At 39.2% G+C, this 16,368-nt stretch overlaps 1 protein-coding gene and 3 non-coding genes across 6 annotated transcripts; all 4 read left to right on the top strand.

The window, feature by feature from the left end:
• The first annotated feature begins 264 nt into the window (after window positions 1-264).
• On the top strand, window positions 265-7,389 carry LOC131462990 (pannexin-1-like). Of its 3 annotated transcripts, none has more exons than XM_058634594.1 (8): window positions 265-457; window positions 1,526-1,730; window positions 1,874-1,989; window positions 3,127-3,314; window positions 3,662-3,940; window positions 4,204-4,321; window positions 4,598-4,865; window positions 5,413-7,389. In XM_058634594.1, the coding sequence occupies exons 2-8, from the start codon at window positions 1,550-1,552 to the stop codon at window positions 5,463-5,465; spliced, it is 1,203 nt and encodes a 400-aa protein (XP_058490577.1). In that variant the 5' UTR covers window positions 265-457; window positions 1,526-1,549; the 3' UTR covers window positions 5,466-7,389. The 3 variants fall into 3 exon arrangements, with proteins under 3 accessions (XP_058490577.1, XP_058490576.1, XP_058490574.1); XM_058634593.1 differs by having other exon boundaries at window positions 266-453; window positions 4,204-4,426; XM_058634591.1 differs by having other exon boundaries at window positions 267-457; window positions 4,204-4,426.
• A 2,924-nt stretch (window positions 7,390-10,313) lies between these two features.
• On the top strand, window positions 10,314-10,477 carry LOC131463307 (U1 spliceosomal RNA). The gene has a single exon (XR_009241023.1). It is a non-coding gene; the product is annotated as a U1 spliceosomal RNA (small nuclear RNA).
• A 1,800-nt stretch (window positions 10,478-12,277) lies between these two features.
• Window positions 12,278-12,441, top strand: LOC131463296 (U1 spliceosomal RNA). The gene has a single exon (XR_009241012.1). It is a non-coding gene; the product is annotated as a U1 spliceosomal RNA (small nuclear RNA).
• A 3,244-nt stretch (window positions 12,442-15,685) lies between these two features.
• LOC131463276 (U1 spliceosomal RNA) lies at window positions 15,686-15,849 on the top strand. Its single transcript, XR_009240993.1, has one exon. It is a non-coding gene; the product is annotated as a U1 spliceosomal RNA (small nuclear RNA).
• Window positions 15,850-16,368: the final 519 nt, after the last annotated feature.

The following is a 16,368-nucleotide window of genomic DNA, read 5'->3' as shown; positions in this document are numbered from 1 at the left end:
TTATTTTTAAATTTTATTTTTAAATTTAATGTGAAAAATAAAGGTGTGTGTAGGTGTTTTAGTTTTAGAAGTCTGTGGAGCCTGTGGACCATAATTAAAAGTCTTGTTCTTTCACATTTTTCCTATGAGAGGCAAAAATAAGGCTTGGGTTTTAGCACATTCCTATTTTGGCCGGTGGTTGTTATGCTTTTCCCAGGATGGACAAAATCGCGCGATGCCAGTAAAGGCAACACGAGAGCTGGAAAATCAAAGCTGTATTTCTGCACTTGAATGCGCCACCACTTTCCTTCAGGTCGGAAGCAGATTGTTGCTCTCACAGGAAGAAGGATCGTTTGGAAAGTTGTGTTTTTATTGTTCCATCTGTTGAATGTCGGCATGTGCTAGCAGTTGCCTTCGGTCCTGAGAAATATCCACCCTTTTCAGGCTGTTTAAGAGAAACTACACAGCCACCCGGTAGGTAAGTTCAAATGCACTGTCCCGTTTATACCGAGCTAATCTATTTCTGAATGAATTACCTGTAGTTTCTCTTCGTAAATGCTGCAATTTATCTTAGTAAGTGAACAGGTTTGAACTTAAAATTTAACGTTTTAGGCGAATACGCGAATCCTTTGGGCAGTAAAGCTGCTTTACACCCCAGTTAATGATTAATTAATCCATTATATTACACATTTTAAGCGAAATGACTCGAAGTTAACCCAGCGTCGAAATAAAGCATAATGGTGTTGAGGAAATGTATTTAACAGTAATGGATAAAATAAATTCTAAGATACGGTGCAGAAATCAATCCGCAGCTAAACAAAGAAGGTCGTTGATGTGGCGAGACGGACAGTGGTCATGAGTTGTTTTGAAACCTGCGGTTTTAATCACCATTTTAACATGTGTGAGGAAAACAACTGCAAACCAGCCACAGGTGGTTGCTGAGTATTAAAATGGCGGATAAAATGCAGTAAATACAAACTAACATTAAATCATTATCATCATCATGCTGTTTTATCATAATTCACATCAGAGCTGAGATTTAACAAGGTGAGAATAAGCTCTATTGGCCACTGCAGTTTCAATATTTTTGAGGAATGGAATGTGCTGATTAATAATATTATATTATATGGATCAATATTGACCATGTGGAGAAACAAGTCAATATTCCCCACACAATTCTTTGAAATCAGCATCGTAAGAGCTGTCTCTTATATATTTGCGTTAGTTTAAACACATTTGTTTTGAGACAATTGGCAAAGGCTGATCCGTTCAGTCAAGTGTTCAATACATATTTACTAAAGTTAAGCAAATGTGTGCATTACATGTGTTATTAAAACTGTTAAATTTTATTTAATCAAGAGGAAAAAAAGATGGTATTGGCCAAATAAGCAAACATACAAAAACAATGGGCAGTGAAATCTGTAACAGCTGCCCTGAATTCAAAAGACTGGCATTACCATTGGCCATAGAAAAAGTCATAGGTTGACCTCTAGTGTGAAACACCTTGTTGTTTGTGCCTGCAGCTGTTCTTATTTATGTGTTGCAGTGTGGGTAACAGCAGAGCAGGGAGATGGCCATCGCACATGTGGCTACGGAGTATGTGTTTAGCGATTTCCTTCTGAAGGAGCAGAACCAGGCTCGATATCGCAGCGTCCGAACTGAGCTGGCTCTGGACAAGATGGTGACGTGTGTGGCAGTGGGCCTGCCCCTCCTACTCATCTCCCTGGCATTTGCTCAAGAAGTTTCAGTTGGTGAGTTGGAATATAGAGCTAGGACTATAGTCGAGACCAAATGGCCTCAAGACCAACACCTGTGCTACATTACAACTATCCACTCACTCTCCATTCAGTTTTTTTGCATGTTGGTGTTGTTGTGTTATCCCTGTTACTCTCAGGTACTCAAATCAGCTGTTTCGCTCCCACAAACTTCTCCTGGAGACAGGCTGCATATGTGGATTCCTTCTGCTGGGCGTCTGTACATACACACACTCTACCTCTCTGGCTTCATAAGGTAATGATACTGTACACAAAAAACAGGCAGGAGAGTGCTATGTAACACACCCTCTGCCAGAACAATAACAGGTTTTACTGCTCATTATGGTCTGTCATGAAGCAAAAAATACACATTTCACAGTCTCACATTTAATTTCAACCAGGGGAAATATCAAGCGTTTTCTGAGTTTTAACACCTGGTGTCAATCATCCAAAACAATGGACAGTGCGCAGTGCTGGGTGGATATGAGTGTCAGGGCTGACGAATGACAGGTGGATAGCGGCACAAGTGAAAGAGAAAGGTTTACGAGACAGTGGTGAGACCCACTATGATGCTTGGAGACAGTGGCACTGTAAAAGACCAGAGGCAGAGCTGAAGATATTGAGATTTTCATTGGGAATATGCTCATTTCTAATGCCACAAGCAACTCCTCTTTACTAGTTTGGGCCAAAGCCATGCCTAAGGGGTCCAGAACCTCTTCTGTGAATATTTTGAATTACAAAATATTTGATCAAAAACTTGTGTTAACCTTTGATTTAATTTTGTAGTGACAAAGCATATTCTTAAGATACCCTACACTTAAGCTGGTGAACATTTTATTCCATGTGCCTTGTGTCATGTGGTTAAAATGTTGTCCTTGTACCTGCCTCCTGTCTCCTGCTGCATGTTCGCACAAGGGCCACAGTTAGCTATGTGTTAAATGCCAACATGTACCTCATAAAACCACACCAAAAAAAAACAAAAAACTGAACCATACCTTTTTAAGGTCCTGATAAGAGTGGGCGTTCCCATGCTGTTTAGTTTTAGTCTTTCATTTGTCCCTGGTGTTTTATTGCATTCACCATGAGCTCCTTCTGTGCAAAATCAATTTGTGGTGGCGCAGCTGAGAGAAGCCTCAATGTTGTTATTACAGTTTTCAGCAGTAAAATAATTACAGATTTGATACTGCTTGTCACTAGCAGCAACTAAACGTGTTATTGGTTTGAAAATGAAACTTGACTACCTGTTTTTGTTTATCAGACACACAACGACTTTATTATTTTATCTAAATAAGTTACACAGCCGCTGTTGCTGCTGCCCGGCATAACCACAACTGCACTCACTCAAACAAACAACAAATGAAGTCATGTGTCTGTCAACCACTGTCCTGTCCAGTTCTTTCCCTACATCCTGCTGTTGGTGGCAGTGTTGATGTACACCCCAGCATTGTTCTGGAGATTTTCCGCAGCGCCGCTCCTGCTGACGGACCTTGGCTTTATCATGGAGGAGTTGGACCGGTGCTACAACCGTGCTGTAACTCTGGCCAAGCGCATGGCCACGTCGGGACGGCTCACACCAGACAGGTTGTGTTACACATCCTGTCGATGTTTCTACAATTAAATGTCTATTCGTTGTCTTGATGTACACAATATCACTTTACTTTCTATGTTTAGAGGCTGATTGAAAGACTGATTTAGAACCATTTCCAAGTATAAATAGTTTGTTTACATTATTTAAATGTTGTTACATGTTTGTTATAGACAGGTGATTTTCCTACTTCATTCCAGTCAATCACAGTGATGTTATTTGTTTGTTCAAAGCGTTTTATGGCAGTTGGCATCTGTTAGGTTGAATTACTGTGTTCTTCTCTTTCCTTTGCCTCAACTGCTTCCTTACAAATTTTTTTTCCTTTTTATTTTTTTTTTACCAGCGATCCCACTGAGGGCTGTTTCAACTACCCACTGGTGGAGAAGTTCCTGACAACCAAGCGTTGCTCTCGTACGATGCTGCTTTATTATCTGTCTTGTCGCGGCTTGACTTTTGTTACCCTGGTGTGTGCGTGTATTTACCTGGGTTACTACCTCCGCCTGGCCTCCGTCACCGACGAGTTTGGATGCACACTCCGTGTCGGCCTGCTCACCTCAGACCCCAGCGTCCCTGAGAAGGTGCAATGTAAGCTCATCGCTGTGGGAGTCTTCTCATTGCTCAGGTATTTGTACAGTTTACTGTGGATATAGAATGAGTTAAGCTAAATATTAAGAATAAACGTCAATAATTCAGGCAAAAATAAATTAGAAATGATGAACTGTATTAGTCATACATTTTGTGTGCTGCCACTGGACACTAAACATTTATACAACACATAACATAAAACCAGGTTAAATTATCTGTGATATCCAGTTCTCTCTTTGTCATGTGTTTTCAGTTAACAGGAATGCAACACATTAAACTGCAAAAACAATTTGTTTCCAGCCTTGTCAACTTGATCGTGTTCATTGCACTGATTCCCGTGGTGATCTACACGAGTTTCCGCCCATTCCTCTGCCACAGACAAGCCCATTTCCTGGAAACCTACCAGTCACTCCCCACGGTGAGCGTCCTGCCCACCCCTGGTGGCCAATTTGATGATCTTGCATTGTATCTGCTCTTCCTGGAGGAAAACATCAGTGAACTAAAGTCCTACAAATATATCAAGGTGTGTTATTGTGCCACCATCCATTCTGTGTTTAAAATCTCTCCCAGTTTACTACATAGTGAAAAGCACCAAAGAAAAGGTGATGAAAACAATCAGTGTCATATGTAGCAGCTAAAACAACATTTTATGTTTTTTTACCTTTTTATTTTGCTTCATGATTTTTGACTGTAGGTGTTGGAGCTGTTGAGGAAACGAGGTGAATGCTCTGAAGAAGACTTTGATGCTATGGGTCTGCTGCAGACTCTGTGTCTGGTGAAGATGGATGCTGTGGATGGAAATAAACCTACTGAAGCTGCGGGGAAACAGGATCAACTAAAAAGTAAAGCAGCAGAGTCTGTGAACAGCCCCACGGCCGCCAACAACAGAGAGGCCAAGAACAACAGCAGCCGCCCAGATTTAACCAGAGAGAATGATTGCAAAACTGGAACTGAGATGAAAGGTGAGCATTTACATTACATTACATGTCATTTTAAACATTTGGGTACAAACAAGAGATAGAAGTAAGTAAGAGCTTCAAGTAAGCCAAACTATAAAGTGCTAGTCATAAGTGCAAGTAGTTGTGTACTTGTCTGTACACTTCAAAAACCTGAAATATCACTTCAGTTATTATAAATCAAGCTATGACAACCCAATTTTTTACTGCAAGCCCAGGGAGGATCAGATTTTGTTTTACTTATTTATATTTAGCTTAAAACATTGGTCATTATCTAATGCCTACGTAAGTATTCATAATAATCATATAGAAATCTAAATAATCATGTATGATGTATTATTAGTCGTTAACAGTAGTAGTTACACTTTCAAGAGTTATTTGAAAACTTTGACACAATTTACATGTTGCATTAAATTGTTTTCTGATTTTAATACAATCATTAGTTAGAATCAAACGAAGTCAGTGTGTTGATGTTCTGTAGATTTAGTGGAATTTATCACCCTGGAGTTGAAGCAACTTTTTTTTTTAACTTATTGTATTTTTCAATTTTCAGAACTCACTCCTCTGCTGCTACAAAACAGTGATGCAACAGGCAGCAGAATGTGATTGGCTGCTCATGGCAAATAACTTTGCTCACTGTCCCATGGTACACTGAAATCTCATGACCTTCCTGGCCTAATGGAGAAATATAAAATGTGATGGGATAACACGGCTGCATTGTGGGCAGAATCAAAATTCCACCATATGTCCTCATGACTGTGGATGGGGATGTTGGGGCAATTTAAGAAGTAGAATATAAAGGAGGAGGAAGTGAGTATTGGGAATAATCAGGTGATTTAAAGTCATGTTGGTTGGTAGAAAATTTTAAGTTTCCTGACTGAGCTTTTATATCCAGTACGTAAACATTTAATAATGGGTTGAAAAAACACTATAAGGACAACTTGTGTGAGAACTTATTTTTATATTATTACAACATGTCTTTTTGTAGTGGCTTTGTTTTTTAAGAACTATTTATCAAATGTTCACTTCCTGCCTCTAAATGCTAAATTTAATTATTTATAGTCAAGTTTTGAACCTTGAAGTATGAGTCCACATGTATTTCTGCATTCAGTGGGTTAAACATTAAAGTACCAAATACTGACTGACTGTTGTGCTGGATGTCAGTCAATATTTGTATGTTTATGTCAGACATGAATGTTTTTGATGTTGCACAATCCTTGTGCTTAATTGTAGTGGAGAGTGACTATTTTCTCGGTACAATGAGTTTGTAATAGAAAGGGTATAGTTGGGGCAAAATCACACATTTTAAAACGGTACATTTGTGATAACTTCACCACGCATTCATTTGTCCCATCTCTAATTTACAAAGGATTATAAAACTCCATGGGACAGAGTCAACTTTAAATTTAAGTTCATTGTGAAACACATCACAGTCCACTGGTCTCCATGAAATGAAGATGAGATGCACTTTAGTTTCATAGAGACTGAAACTGTCCATCTCTGACAAGAATCATTACTTTCATTATTGATACATCTGTAGACTGTTTTCCTGTTTGATTTGTTTTCCCCAAAAATCTCAAAATGACAAAATCCTCAAATGTACTGTTGTTCACAAACCAAAGATTTGCTGTCGTAGGAGAAAACCAACCACAAAATACTAAAAAAGAAAAGTATTTAAAGAATAAAAACTGTCATAAAAATAATTTAGTTGTTGATTACAATTTGATCATTTATTCCTACTGGAGCCTCTTGGCCCGGTCATGCTTGTAAAGGAGAACTGGTTCTCAAACATTTTGTCTGGTAAAATAAAAGTAAAAGATTTTTTGTTGCAGCTCCAATTCATTATAGGTCTTCCAGTGTTTCAGTGTTTGGAATCACTGTTTGGATTGTTTACATTATAAAAAAAAAAAAAAAAACAAAAGGCACCAGTTTGTCATTCTCATAAACCATATATTATATTGTGAACTGAATAGTTCATGTGCATTTCTGCTTTTTTGTGTTTTTTTTCTTCTAAATATCAAGCTGCTATTAACAGTGGTAGAAATACAGGACTTTCATTTCATTGACATCTCATTTTCTACAAGACGGTACACATTGCTCAGTGTTCATTAACATGTATAATTTCTTTCTATAAATATGACTTGAGATGTTTGATGTTCTCATTTTTATGGAGCAGGATGAATTGTAAACGTCAAACGTTTTTTTTTCCTCAACTTGGACTGAAATGCTAAATAATGAATCTCAGGGGCACATCTCTCCACAAAATCACTGGTGACTGTTGATGTCTTGTACTTTCACTGGTGTCTTCTGCTGTCTGCATGTAAGTGCAGCATTTTGACATTGTAATTAAATGATTGTGATGTTGTTTTATTAGTCTGTGTTTTAAAGAGCTGTGTCCGCACAATGGCAACATGTTTCATTTAGAGATTTGATGCAATTTCTTTTTATGCCCAGTTGTGTGATAGTTATTTTGTTGTGACCTATGAAAATCTAATTTTCTGCAAGTTACAAATAAATGTAATGAAATATATTTTTGCACACGTTTGTTTTGTAAGTTGTCAACAAAAAAATGCTACTACCTTATTAATCCACCGGGGGTAGTGTAGAGCCAATTAACGCAACAGCCAAGAGGAGTTACCTCGGTCAAGTCGATGCGTTTCATTTAGACACGTATGTCATTTTTGCTGCCAGGACACCTTAATTGTAAGTATATTTTGCATTATTTATATTTTTAGCGTGGCGCTCTTTGCACCGACATGTATGTTGTCAAAGGTTTATTCTTCGTGGTATCGGTGTATCCTATCACCTGTTAGCGATTTTATGCTACACGTGTAATGGCGAAGTTTCAATTTCGCAGGTACAAGAAAAAAAAGTTTTGCAAATTCGACTAACGAAAACTAAACTGTGGTCGACTGTATGGACGAACTGACAATGTTGTCACCGTCTTTCTTTTTCCTCGAGGTGCTGTGGCGCAGCTGCATGTTAATTAGGTGTAAGTGGTGCGGCCCGCTAACTCTGAGCTAGGTTTTATGATGATTTTCGGTTCTGTTTGTAAACACATTTGTTAGGGAAACCAAACATCTGTTCACCACATGTTGTCATAAATGACTAACAGTACAAATTAACGAAGGTATAGTGAAAAGTTGGAGCTACTGCGGGGGCGGGTTTGTGTGTGGTGGGGTGGGGGCGCGGTGGAGTTAGAATTATCCAACAGACGGCGCCACAACCCAGATCAGGATTATTGAGCGGAATAACACTTATATTGGCAAACCGCTCATTTATAACATTTCTACCTTGATTAAAATCACCAAAATAAAGCCAGTTATGTGAACACACCACTTGAATTTGTAAATATGTTTAAATTGCACCGTCAATTCCCAATTTGTAATACGTGTAAAACACGTTAACTAATGGCACACAGTGGCGGATTGACCATCGGGAGCACCGGGACGTTTCCCGGTGGCCTGATGATCCTCCTGGCCTGACTTGAACAGTCACCGGACTGACTGGAGTTACCGGACGCCCGGGCAAATCAAATCAATCTATCTAGCTACGTAATGACGCCGCTCGGCGACCTGTCGGCGTCACACAACAATCAATTAGCTCCGCTGCCTTCACTCTAGTAGTCGAGAGAAATGGAGGGACAGAAGAAAAGGAAAGGTGGAGCAGAGAGAGAGAGCGGGACAGAAAACGGAAAGCCCTTGCAACAGACGCAGCGAAATGTTGCAAAATAAGTGACATGTTCACCAGGAGGGAAGGTAAAAAAAAGTCAAAAACGCTATAGCTTTCATTGCGTTTATCGTTCAATCACCGTCACTACCGCAGTGTGTTTCACGGAGGCGCCGCCCCAGCCCCCTCCACACACACACACACACACACACACACACACACACACACGGCCCGACAATCAATCCAGAATACCTAGAGATGAATGAAAAATATGATTTGGTTGCATAATGTTTGAGCCACTACAGGATAGTTTATACATGCTGAAATAATAAATAATAATTAAATACAGGTAGCTTTTTTGTTTACTCTTAATCTATTAGGCTGCAGCTTTGTGGCAGTTTTCTTTATTGTAATTCTGCACCATAAATGATAGTTTGACTATCATTATAATATATACAAGCTCTATATAGTACGACTATAAACTTTATAGGCTGTGTTCACAGACACCTGTCTTTCTGGGTTGTGTGTGCCATCATTAATAATATAAAATCAATCAATGAACATATATATGTATACACAGAGAAATGTGTGGGTGTGTGTGTGTGTCTGTGGTGACCATTGAGCCAAATAATTACACTAATTTCTTTTAACTATCAAATAGGGTTAGAATACACAACTAGAGGTATGGTGGTCAGCATGAGAAGGGTGGCCTGGAATGGCATCAAATTCCCGGCCTGAATTATTGTCCCAGTCCGCCACTGATGGCATATGACACTGTGTATGGACTGTAACTATTGTAAACTATTACACTTACATAGAATATAGTGTATCAACTAGGGAGGTCACGATTATAGATTTTCTTGGTACGATTATTGTCAGAGAATTAATCACAATATTACGATGATCACGATTATTATGCGTTAATTGCATCACATGAACACTGCTTATAGACGACTCCAGTGTTTGCGCTCCCCTCATCCATGTCAGACAACGCAGGCTCCTCGGCTCCCCAGCCTCAGGAATAGCCGCCTTACCAATCTCCACTGACTATGCAACATAACCTGCATTAGTTTTATCGATTAAAACACCACTGACCTTATTGCTGTTTAAATACTGATATGCCTTGGAGCTTTTCAGATTGTTCATAGCTTCACCTTCTCAAGCGGCCTAGTTAATTTAAAAAAAATTATAAAAATTTAAACAACTGCAAAAGTCAGTGGATGATTTTTTTCTTGCTGTGAATTTGATTCAGAGAAAAAATAGTACTGTTCACACCCTTGACCAGTAGGCGGTAGTATTTAGATTGGTACCCTTCACTAGCAAACAAAGAAAACAGGAAATGCTCTCTTTTTGAGAGGGAAAAGCGCTTTGTGGGTTATGCCCCTCCATCGCTGCTTTTCGCTTCTCTTAAATTTCAGCTGTTGATCAAACTTTTGTCAGAATCTACTTTTTTTCTACAGCTTTTCATCACTTGAACATATGTGTTTTACAGGTTGACTGTTTTTTGTTTTTAGAAGGTTGAAAAGGCTTAATAGATGATTATAGTTTAGACTTTGACGTGGAAATGTAGCAGTGCATGATGGGAAATTTGACCATTTTATGTAATAAAATGTCTATAAAATAGTCTTTTATTTAAGCCTTTCTGTATAACACATTTATTCAGTCTTGACTTCATGCATAGTCACATCACCTCTATAAGCTATGGTTTTGTTAGCTTATACTCTGCACCACCAGTGATTGTGGTTTGTCTGTGAAAGACTCCCCTGTCCGTGATGTGTACAACTCATACTTACCTGGCAGGGGAGATACCATGATCAAGAAGGTGGTTCACCCAGGGCGAGGCTCAGCCATTGCACTCCGGTTGTGCTGACCCCTGCGAATTCCCCAAATGTGGGAATCTCGACTGCATAATTTCTGGTAGTGGGGGACTGCGTTCGCGCTCTCCCCTGAAAAATTGTGCAATAAAACAGATCTTTTCAAATCTTAATCTAGTGAGATTACTAGTGACATACTGTTGCTAATGAATGGGTATTTGCTGTAGACACAGACACTGCTCTCCCCTGGAACATTGTATAATAAAAAACAGATCTAAGTTTGATTGGAACTAAACACAGTAAGATCGATGGTGACAGACTAATACAGACACTTAGGTATTTGCTGTATGTGATATAAATTATTATACAGTAGAGATTTATAAATTGAATTTTATGCAGGTAACTTTCATTGGTAAAAAAATAAAAGGTGTGTGTGAGAAAAGCTAAGCCTCACCATTCCCATATATTATTGATAGTTTTACAGAAAAAAATATATTTGCCTCTACGTTTGTGAATGAATAGACACAGGGACTGACTTTTGCTTTTTTTTAAACCATACTTGCATAATATTTTGGTGTACCTAATAAATTGTAAAGTTAGTGCATGATTTCATACATTTTTAATTTTGAAGGCTTCTAATATTTTCATGAGTGATTCACAAGTGTGACACGAAAAGCAGCTGGAGATAACTAACAACTATATAGAACAATTACTGAAAACAAGCACTGCTCCAAGTGCACAGTCCAGATACTACTAACACTACATCAGGCCAAAACACAGTCTGAAACACAGTCCTACTCCACCCTTAAAGCATGACCGCAAGAATTTAAAAAGAGAAATAAAATTAAGTTAGTTGTGTAACTAATAATATTCTCTACTACTTTACATAGCAAATTCTGCTGATTTAGGGTTGTGGTATTTTTTCTTACAATAGTATCAATATGCGGTTTTAAGGAAAAGAGGAGTTCACAGGTAACATAATTATACTCAATTAGCAACTTACAAATTCTACATCTCTGTTAAGTGAAGTTAAACTTAAATCAAGGTTTTAAAATTACAGCATTACTTTGAACAGGAGTCAAGTGCTTGTAGCCAAGCCACTGCAGTTTTTGCAGGTTCATTACATTCGTAACATTACATGTTTTTGTATTTGTAATACAATACTTGTAAAACATGTTTACGAATGGACTCTTGATGTTTATTGACACTGTGCATGGAGTGTAGTGTGTCAACAGTAAAACCAGTTGAATAATCACACTTAACAAAACACCACTGACCTTATTGCTGTTTAAATACTCATATGCCTTGGAGATTTTTAGATTGTTCATTGCTTCACCTTCACCTTCTCAAGCAGCCTTGTTAAAAATAAAAATAAAATTAATAAAAATTTAAACAACTGCAAAAGTCAGTGCATTATTTTTTTTCTTGTGGTGAATTTGAATCAGAGACAAAATTATGTTCACACACACGACCAGTAGGCGGCAGTATTTAGATTGGTACCCTTCACTAGCAAACAAAGAAAACAGGAAGTGCTCTCTTTTTGAGAGGGAATAGGACTATAGGGTTATGCCCCACCAGCTCTTCTTTCTTCACTTAAATTTCAAACATTTGATCAAACATTTGTCAGAATCTACTTTAGCTTTTCATCACTTTAACATATGTGTTTTACAGTTTAACTGTTGAAAAGGCTTAATAGATGATCATAGTTTAGGCTTTGACGTGGAAATGTAGCAGTGCATGATGGGAAATCTGACCTTTTTATGTAATAAAATAGTCTTTTATTTAAGCCTTTCTGTATAACAGTTTTATTCAGTCTTGACTTCATGCATAGTCACATCACCTCTATAAGCTATGGTTTTGTTAGTTTATACTCTGCACCACCAGTGATTGTGGTTTGTCTGTGAAAGACTGCCCTGTCCATGATGTGTACAACTCATACTTACCTGGCAGGGGAGATACCATGATCAAGAAGGTGGTTCACCCAGGGCGAGGCTCAGCCATTGCACTCCGGTTGTGCTGACCCCTGCGAATTCCCCAAATGTGGGAATCTCGACTGCATAATTTCTGGTAGTGGGGGACTGCGTTCGCGCTCTCCCCTGATAAGTTGTACAACAAAAACATATCTTAGTTTGAGCAGATCTAAATCTAGTGAGATTGCTAGCGGTATACTGTTGCTAATGAATGGGTATTTGTTGTAGACACAAGAAAGTCATAGATGGGAACCAGTGACTGAGTCATTTACAACTAATAATCATAAAGAAAACATGTGAACAATTCTTGAAATCACTGACTTGGCATTCTCAGCAAACAATATTGTAGAGAAAGTAGCTGACTCAGAGCCTGTAGCTGTGTCCAAATTGAGGGTCGACCGATATATCGGGCCGATATTTGCGTTTTTTACGTGTATCGGCATCGGCCGATTCGCAGGTGCGTTTGCCGATCTACTGTGTTGAGATGCTGGAGAGCACTGGAGCTCATGCATTGCCCCTCCCTCCCTGGCAGAGAGCAGCTGGGAGTTTTGGAAGCCTGCCTACAACTACTCTCCATGAGAGAATTGTGTTTTCACTTTCAAAGTATTTTTAACTGTCTAACTTAGCTGTATTATTGCATTACACTTTGAAAGTCTGTCTGTCGCGTGGGTTCTCTCCAGGTTCTCCGGCTTCCTCCCACAGTCCAAAAACAGGCAATGTGGGGATTAGGTAAATTGGACACTCTAAATTGACCATAGGAGTGAGTGTGAGAGTGAATGGTTGTTTGTCTGTCTCTGTATGTGGCCCTGCGATGGACTGGCGAACTGTCCAGGGTGTACCCCGCCTATCGCCCGATGTAGCACCCCCCGGGACCCTCTGGTGGAGGATAAAGCGGTAGATGATGACTGACTGACTGACATGAAAACAATGACCTATGACTACGTGTTTAAACAGCATCTAACTTCACATAAAATATAGTCCACACTGCAGCGGTGGTCAGTGTTTTTTGTCCTCCTCTTTTACCCCACGGAACATAAGAAGCTCTTTTTTCTCGCTGTGACACGTTGATTGAGTGCTAGTCGTGATGTGGGTCCCACTGCCGCTCGAAGCTGATTTTTAGCGGGTTTAAACCATAGACTGCGTAAAATGAAACGCAAGTTTTGGCCAGTGCGAAAGAGAAACTGAAAGCAAAGCTGAGTGGAGCAGAGGAGCCACCACAGCGCTGTGTATGTGTGTGCACGTCTCTCTGTCTGTCTCTCTCTCTTTCTGTGTCTCTCACTCTGTGTGTCTCTCTCTAGTGTGTTGTCTTTGCATAATAGGCGACATAATAAAACATGTTCATTTAATTTCATGTAGAAAAACAAAAAAGAAATTGAATTTATAAACGAAACTCAAGATGTAAGCATTAGATAAAAATATATTTAATTTGTGTTCTTTTTTCTTATTTTTAAAGAAATGGCTGAAAAAAAGCAATATTGGCTTAGAAAAAAAATCGGCTAAAGCTGATGTAAAAAAAAATCGGAATCAGCATCGGCCATAAAAAACCCATATCGGTCGACCACTAGTCGGGATCTTCTTAAGTGTGGATTTGTCGTCCGGATGTTTCCAAAATGCGTCACAGCACTGTGCTGTGGGACGTCCCAATTGCCACACGAATCGTTGACTCCTTCTCATGCGGCCTACAAATGTGGCTGACGTTTGCCCATTTTGGAAGGATACACAGTATCCTATAGTGGAGGCTATCCCAGAAGTCCTTGCGCGCCAGTGGCAGAAGTCATCCAGGTGGCAGTAATGAGCGTTGCCAACAGCTATAAAAATCTCAAAGAAGAAGAGCAAGCAGAAGACGCAACCGTATAATCTTCATCTTCATCATGATGATGGTAGAGGTTGGGAGTTCGCCAAAATGTAAGTCTTATATAACTCAACTAAGTTGGACATACATAATGATGTTAAATGTAAAAACATAAAACGTAACATAATGTAAAAAATTGTAACGTTACTGATGTAATTAACCTGCAAAAGTTGCCGTGGCTTGGCTGCAAGGGCTCAACTCCTTTTCAAAGTAATGCTGTAACTTTAGGTTAACTTCACTGAACAGAGATGTAGAAATAGTATGTTGCTCTTGATAAAGCCTTTTCAGAAATGAACGACAGTGAGTGTAATTATGATGCCTGGGAACTCCCTTTTTTTTTTGTTAAAACCTCATATTGTTACTATAGTAAGAATAATACCACAACCCTAAATCAGCAGAATTTGTTATGGAAAGTAATAAAGAATATTATTAGTTACAACTACAACTAACTTAATTTTATTTCTCTCTTCTTAAATTCCATCTCATTTCCCACAGCGCATTACTTCCATCTCTTCCTGAGGGTGCAGCCAATATACAAGATGACTCCATAAAAGGTAGGGGATCACATCATTCCTTTTGATGTGTAAAACAGTCAAATGTCAAATTATGCCAGTAATTCATGTAGTGTAGAATGGACCATAAGAATTAGGTGAATTGCTCAACCTTCTATTGAAGTGTCTTCAGGTACTCCACTTTATTTGGACTGAAACATGAATTCTGTTTTGGTTTGATGTAGTTTTAGTCTGGGCTGTGCAGTTGGAGCAGTGCTCTTCCACATGTTTTACATTACTTCCACATGTTAGTTATCTCCAGCTACTTTTCGTGTCACACTTGTGAATCACTCGTGAAAATATTTGAAGTCTTTAAATTTAAAAATGAGTGAAATAAAACACACTAACTTTCCAATGTATTAGGTACACCAAAATATTATGTTGTTTAATACAAATAAACTGCAAAAGTCAGTGCATCATTTGATACGGAGAATGTTATTTTGGACAAAATAGTGTTGTTCACACCCTAGACCAGTAGGCGGCAGTATTTAGATTGGTGCCCTTCACTGGCAAACAAAGAAAACAGGAAGAGCTCTCTTTTTGAGAGGGAAAAGGGCTTTGTGGGTTATGCCCCTCCACCACTGCTATTCACTTCTCCTAAATTTCAGCTGTTGATCAAACATTTGTCAGAATTTACTTCAGCTTTTCATCACTTGAACATATGTGTTTTACAGTTTGACTGTTTTCTGTTTGTAGAAGGTTGAAAAGGCTTAATAGATGATTATAGTTTAGGCTTTGACGTGGAAATGTAGCAGTGCATGATGGGAAATCTGACCTTTTTATGTAATAAAATGTCTATAAAATAGTCTTTTATTTAAGCCTTTCTGTATAACAGTTTATTCAGTCTTGACTTCATGCATAGTCACATCACCTCTATAAGCTATGGTTTTGTTAGTTTATACTCTGTTAGCACCACCAGTGATTGTGGTTTGTCTGTGAAAGAGTGCCCTGTCCATGATGTGTACAACTCATACTTACCTGGCAGGGGAGATACCATGATCAAGAAGGTGGTTCACCCAGGGCGAGGCTCGGCCATTGCACTCCGGTTGTGCTGACCCCTGCGAATTCCCCAAATGTGGGAATCTCGACTGCATAATTTCTGGTAGTGGGGGACTGCGTTCGCGCTCTCCCCTGAAAAGTTGTACAACAAAAAATATGTTTGCAGTAGATTTGGACTTGCTCCCCCCTGTAGAGATGTATAACAAAGAATATGTCTGCAGTAGGTTTGGATGCATGCGTGTCATTGTCGCTGTTGGACGCAGCAAGGTCATCAGTTGGGGATACTGAGTACTCTCGCCGCCTGTCGGTCTAACAAGTCGCTTGTGATCTGTCCTCAGTTTGAGCTGTGCTGTGAGGAGAAACGTGGTTGGGGTGGGGTGCGGTGTGCTTTTGCAAAATAAACCCTTAAAACTGGGGCCCTCAAACTGCGCCTGGCAAACCAGCTTAGGGGGTCATTTCTGTCACTTACCTAACTAGAGAAGTTGGTACTGGTTCCTTAAACGGCAGCCTCAGGTCTTGCAGGAAGCCTTCGTTGGGGAAAAGCTAAAATGAATATACATACAGTATATGAAATTGTCGACAGTATGGAACTGCAGGCCCACAGGCAGTAGGTTTAGGCCCGCAAAATTAAGCCCCTTCGTTTTAAACTTAACT

Source organism: Solea solea, chromosome 7 (genome assembly GCF_958295425.1).
Source record: "Solea solea chromosome 7, fSolSol10.1, whole genome shotgun sequence".
Classification (NCBI taxonomy): Eukaryota; Metazoa; Chordata; class Actinopteri; order Pleuronectiformes; family Soleidae; genus Solea; species Solea solea.
The sequence above is the reverse complement of the archived record's forward strand: the minus strand, read 5'-3'. Positions and strand labels throughout refer to the sequence as shown.

Bases quoted from the DNA above. Each gene is read 5' to 3' on its own strand.
- LOC131462990 (XM_058634593.1), top strand. From the start codon at position 1,550: ATGGCCATCGCACATGTGGCTACGGAGTATGTGTTTAGCGATTTCCTT. The intron at 3,315-3,661 runs GTTGTGTTACAC...TTTTTTTACCAG, and splicing joins GGACGGCTCACACCAGACAG to CGATCCCACTGAGGGCTGTT. The intron at 4,866-5,412 runs GTGAGCATTTAC...TTCAATTTTCAG, and splicing joins AACTGGAACTGAGATGAAAG to AACTCACTCCTCTGCTGCTA.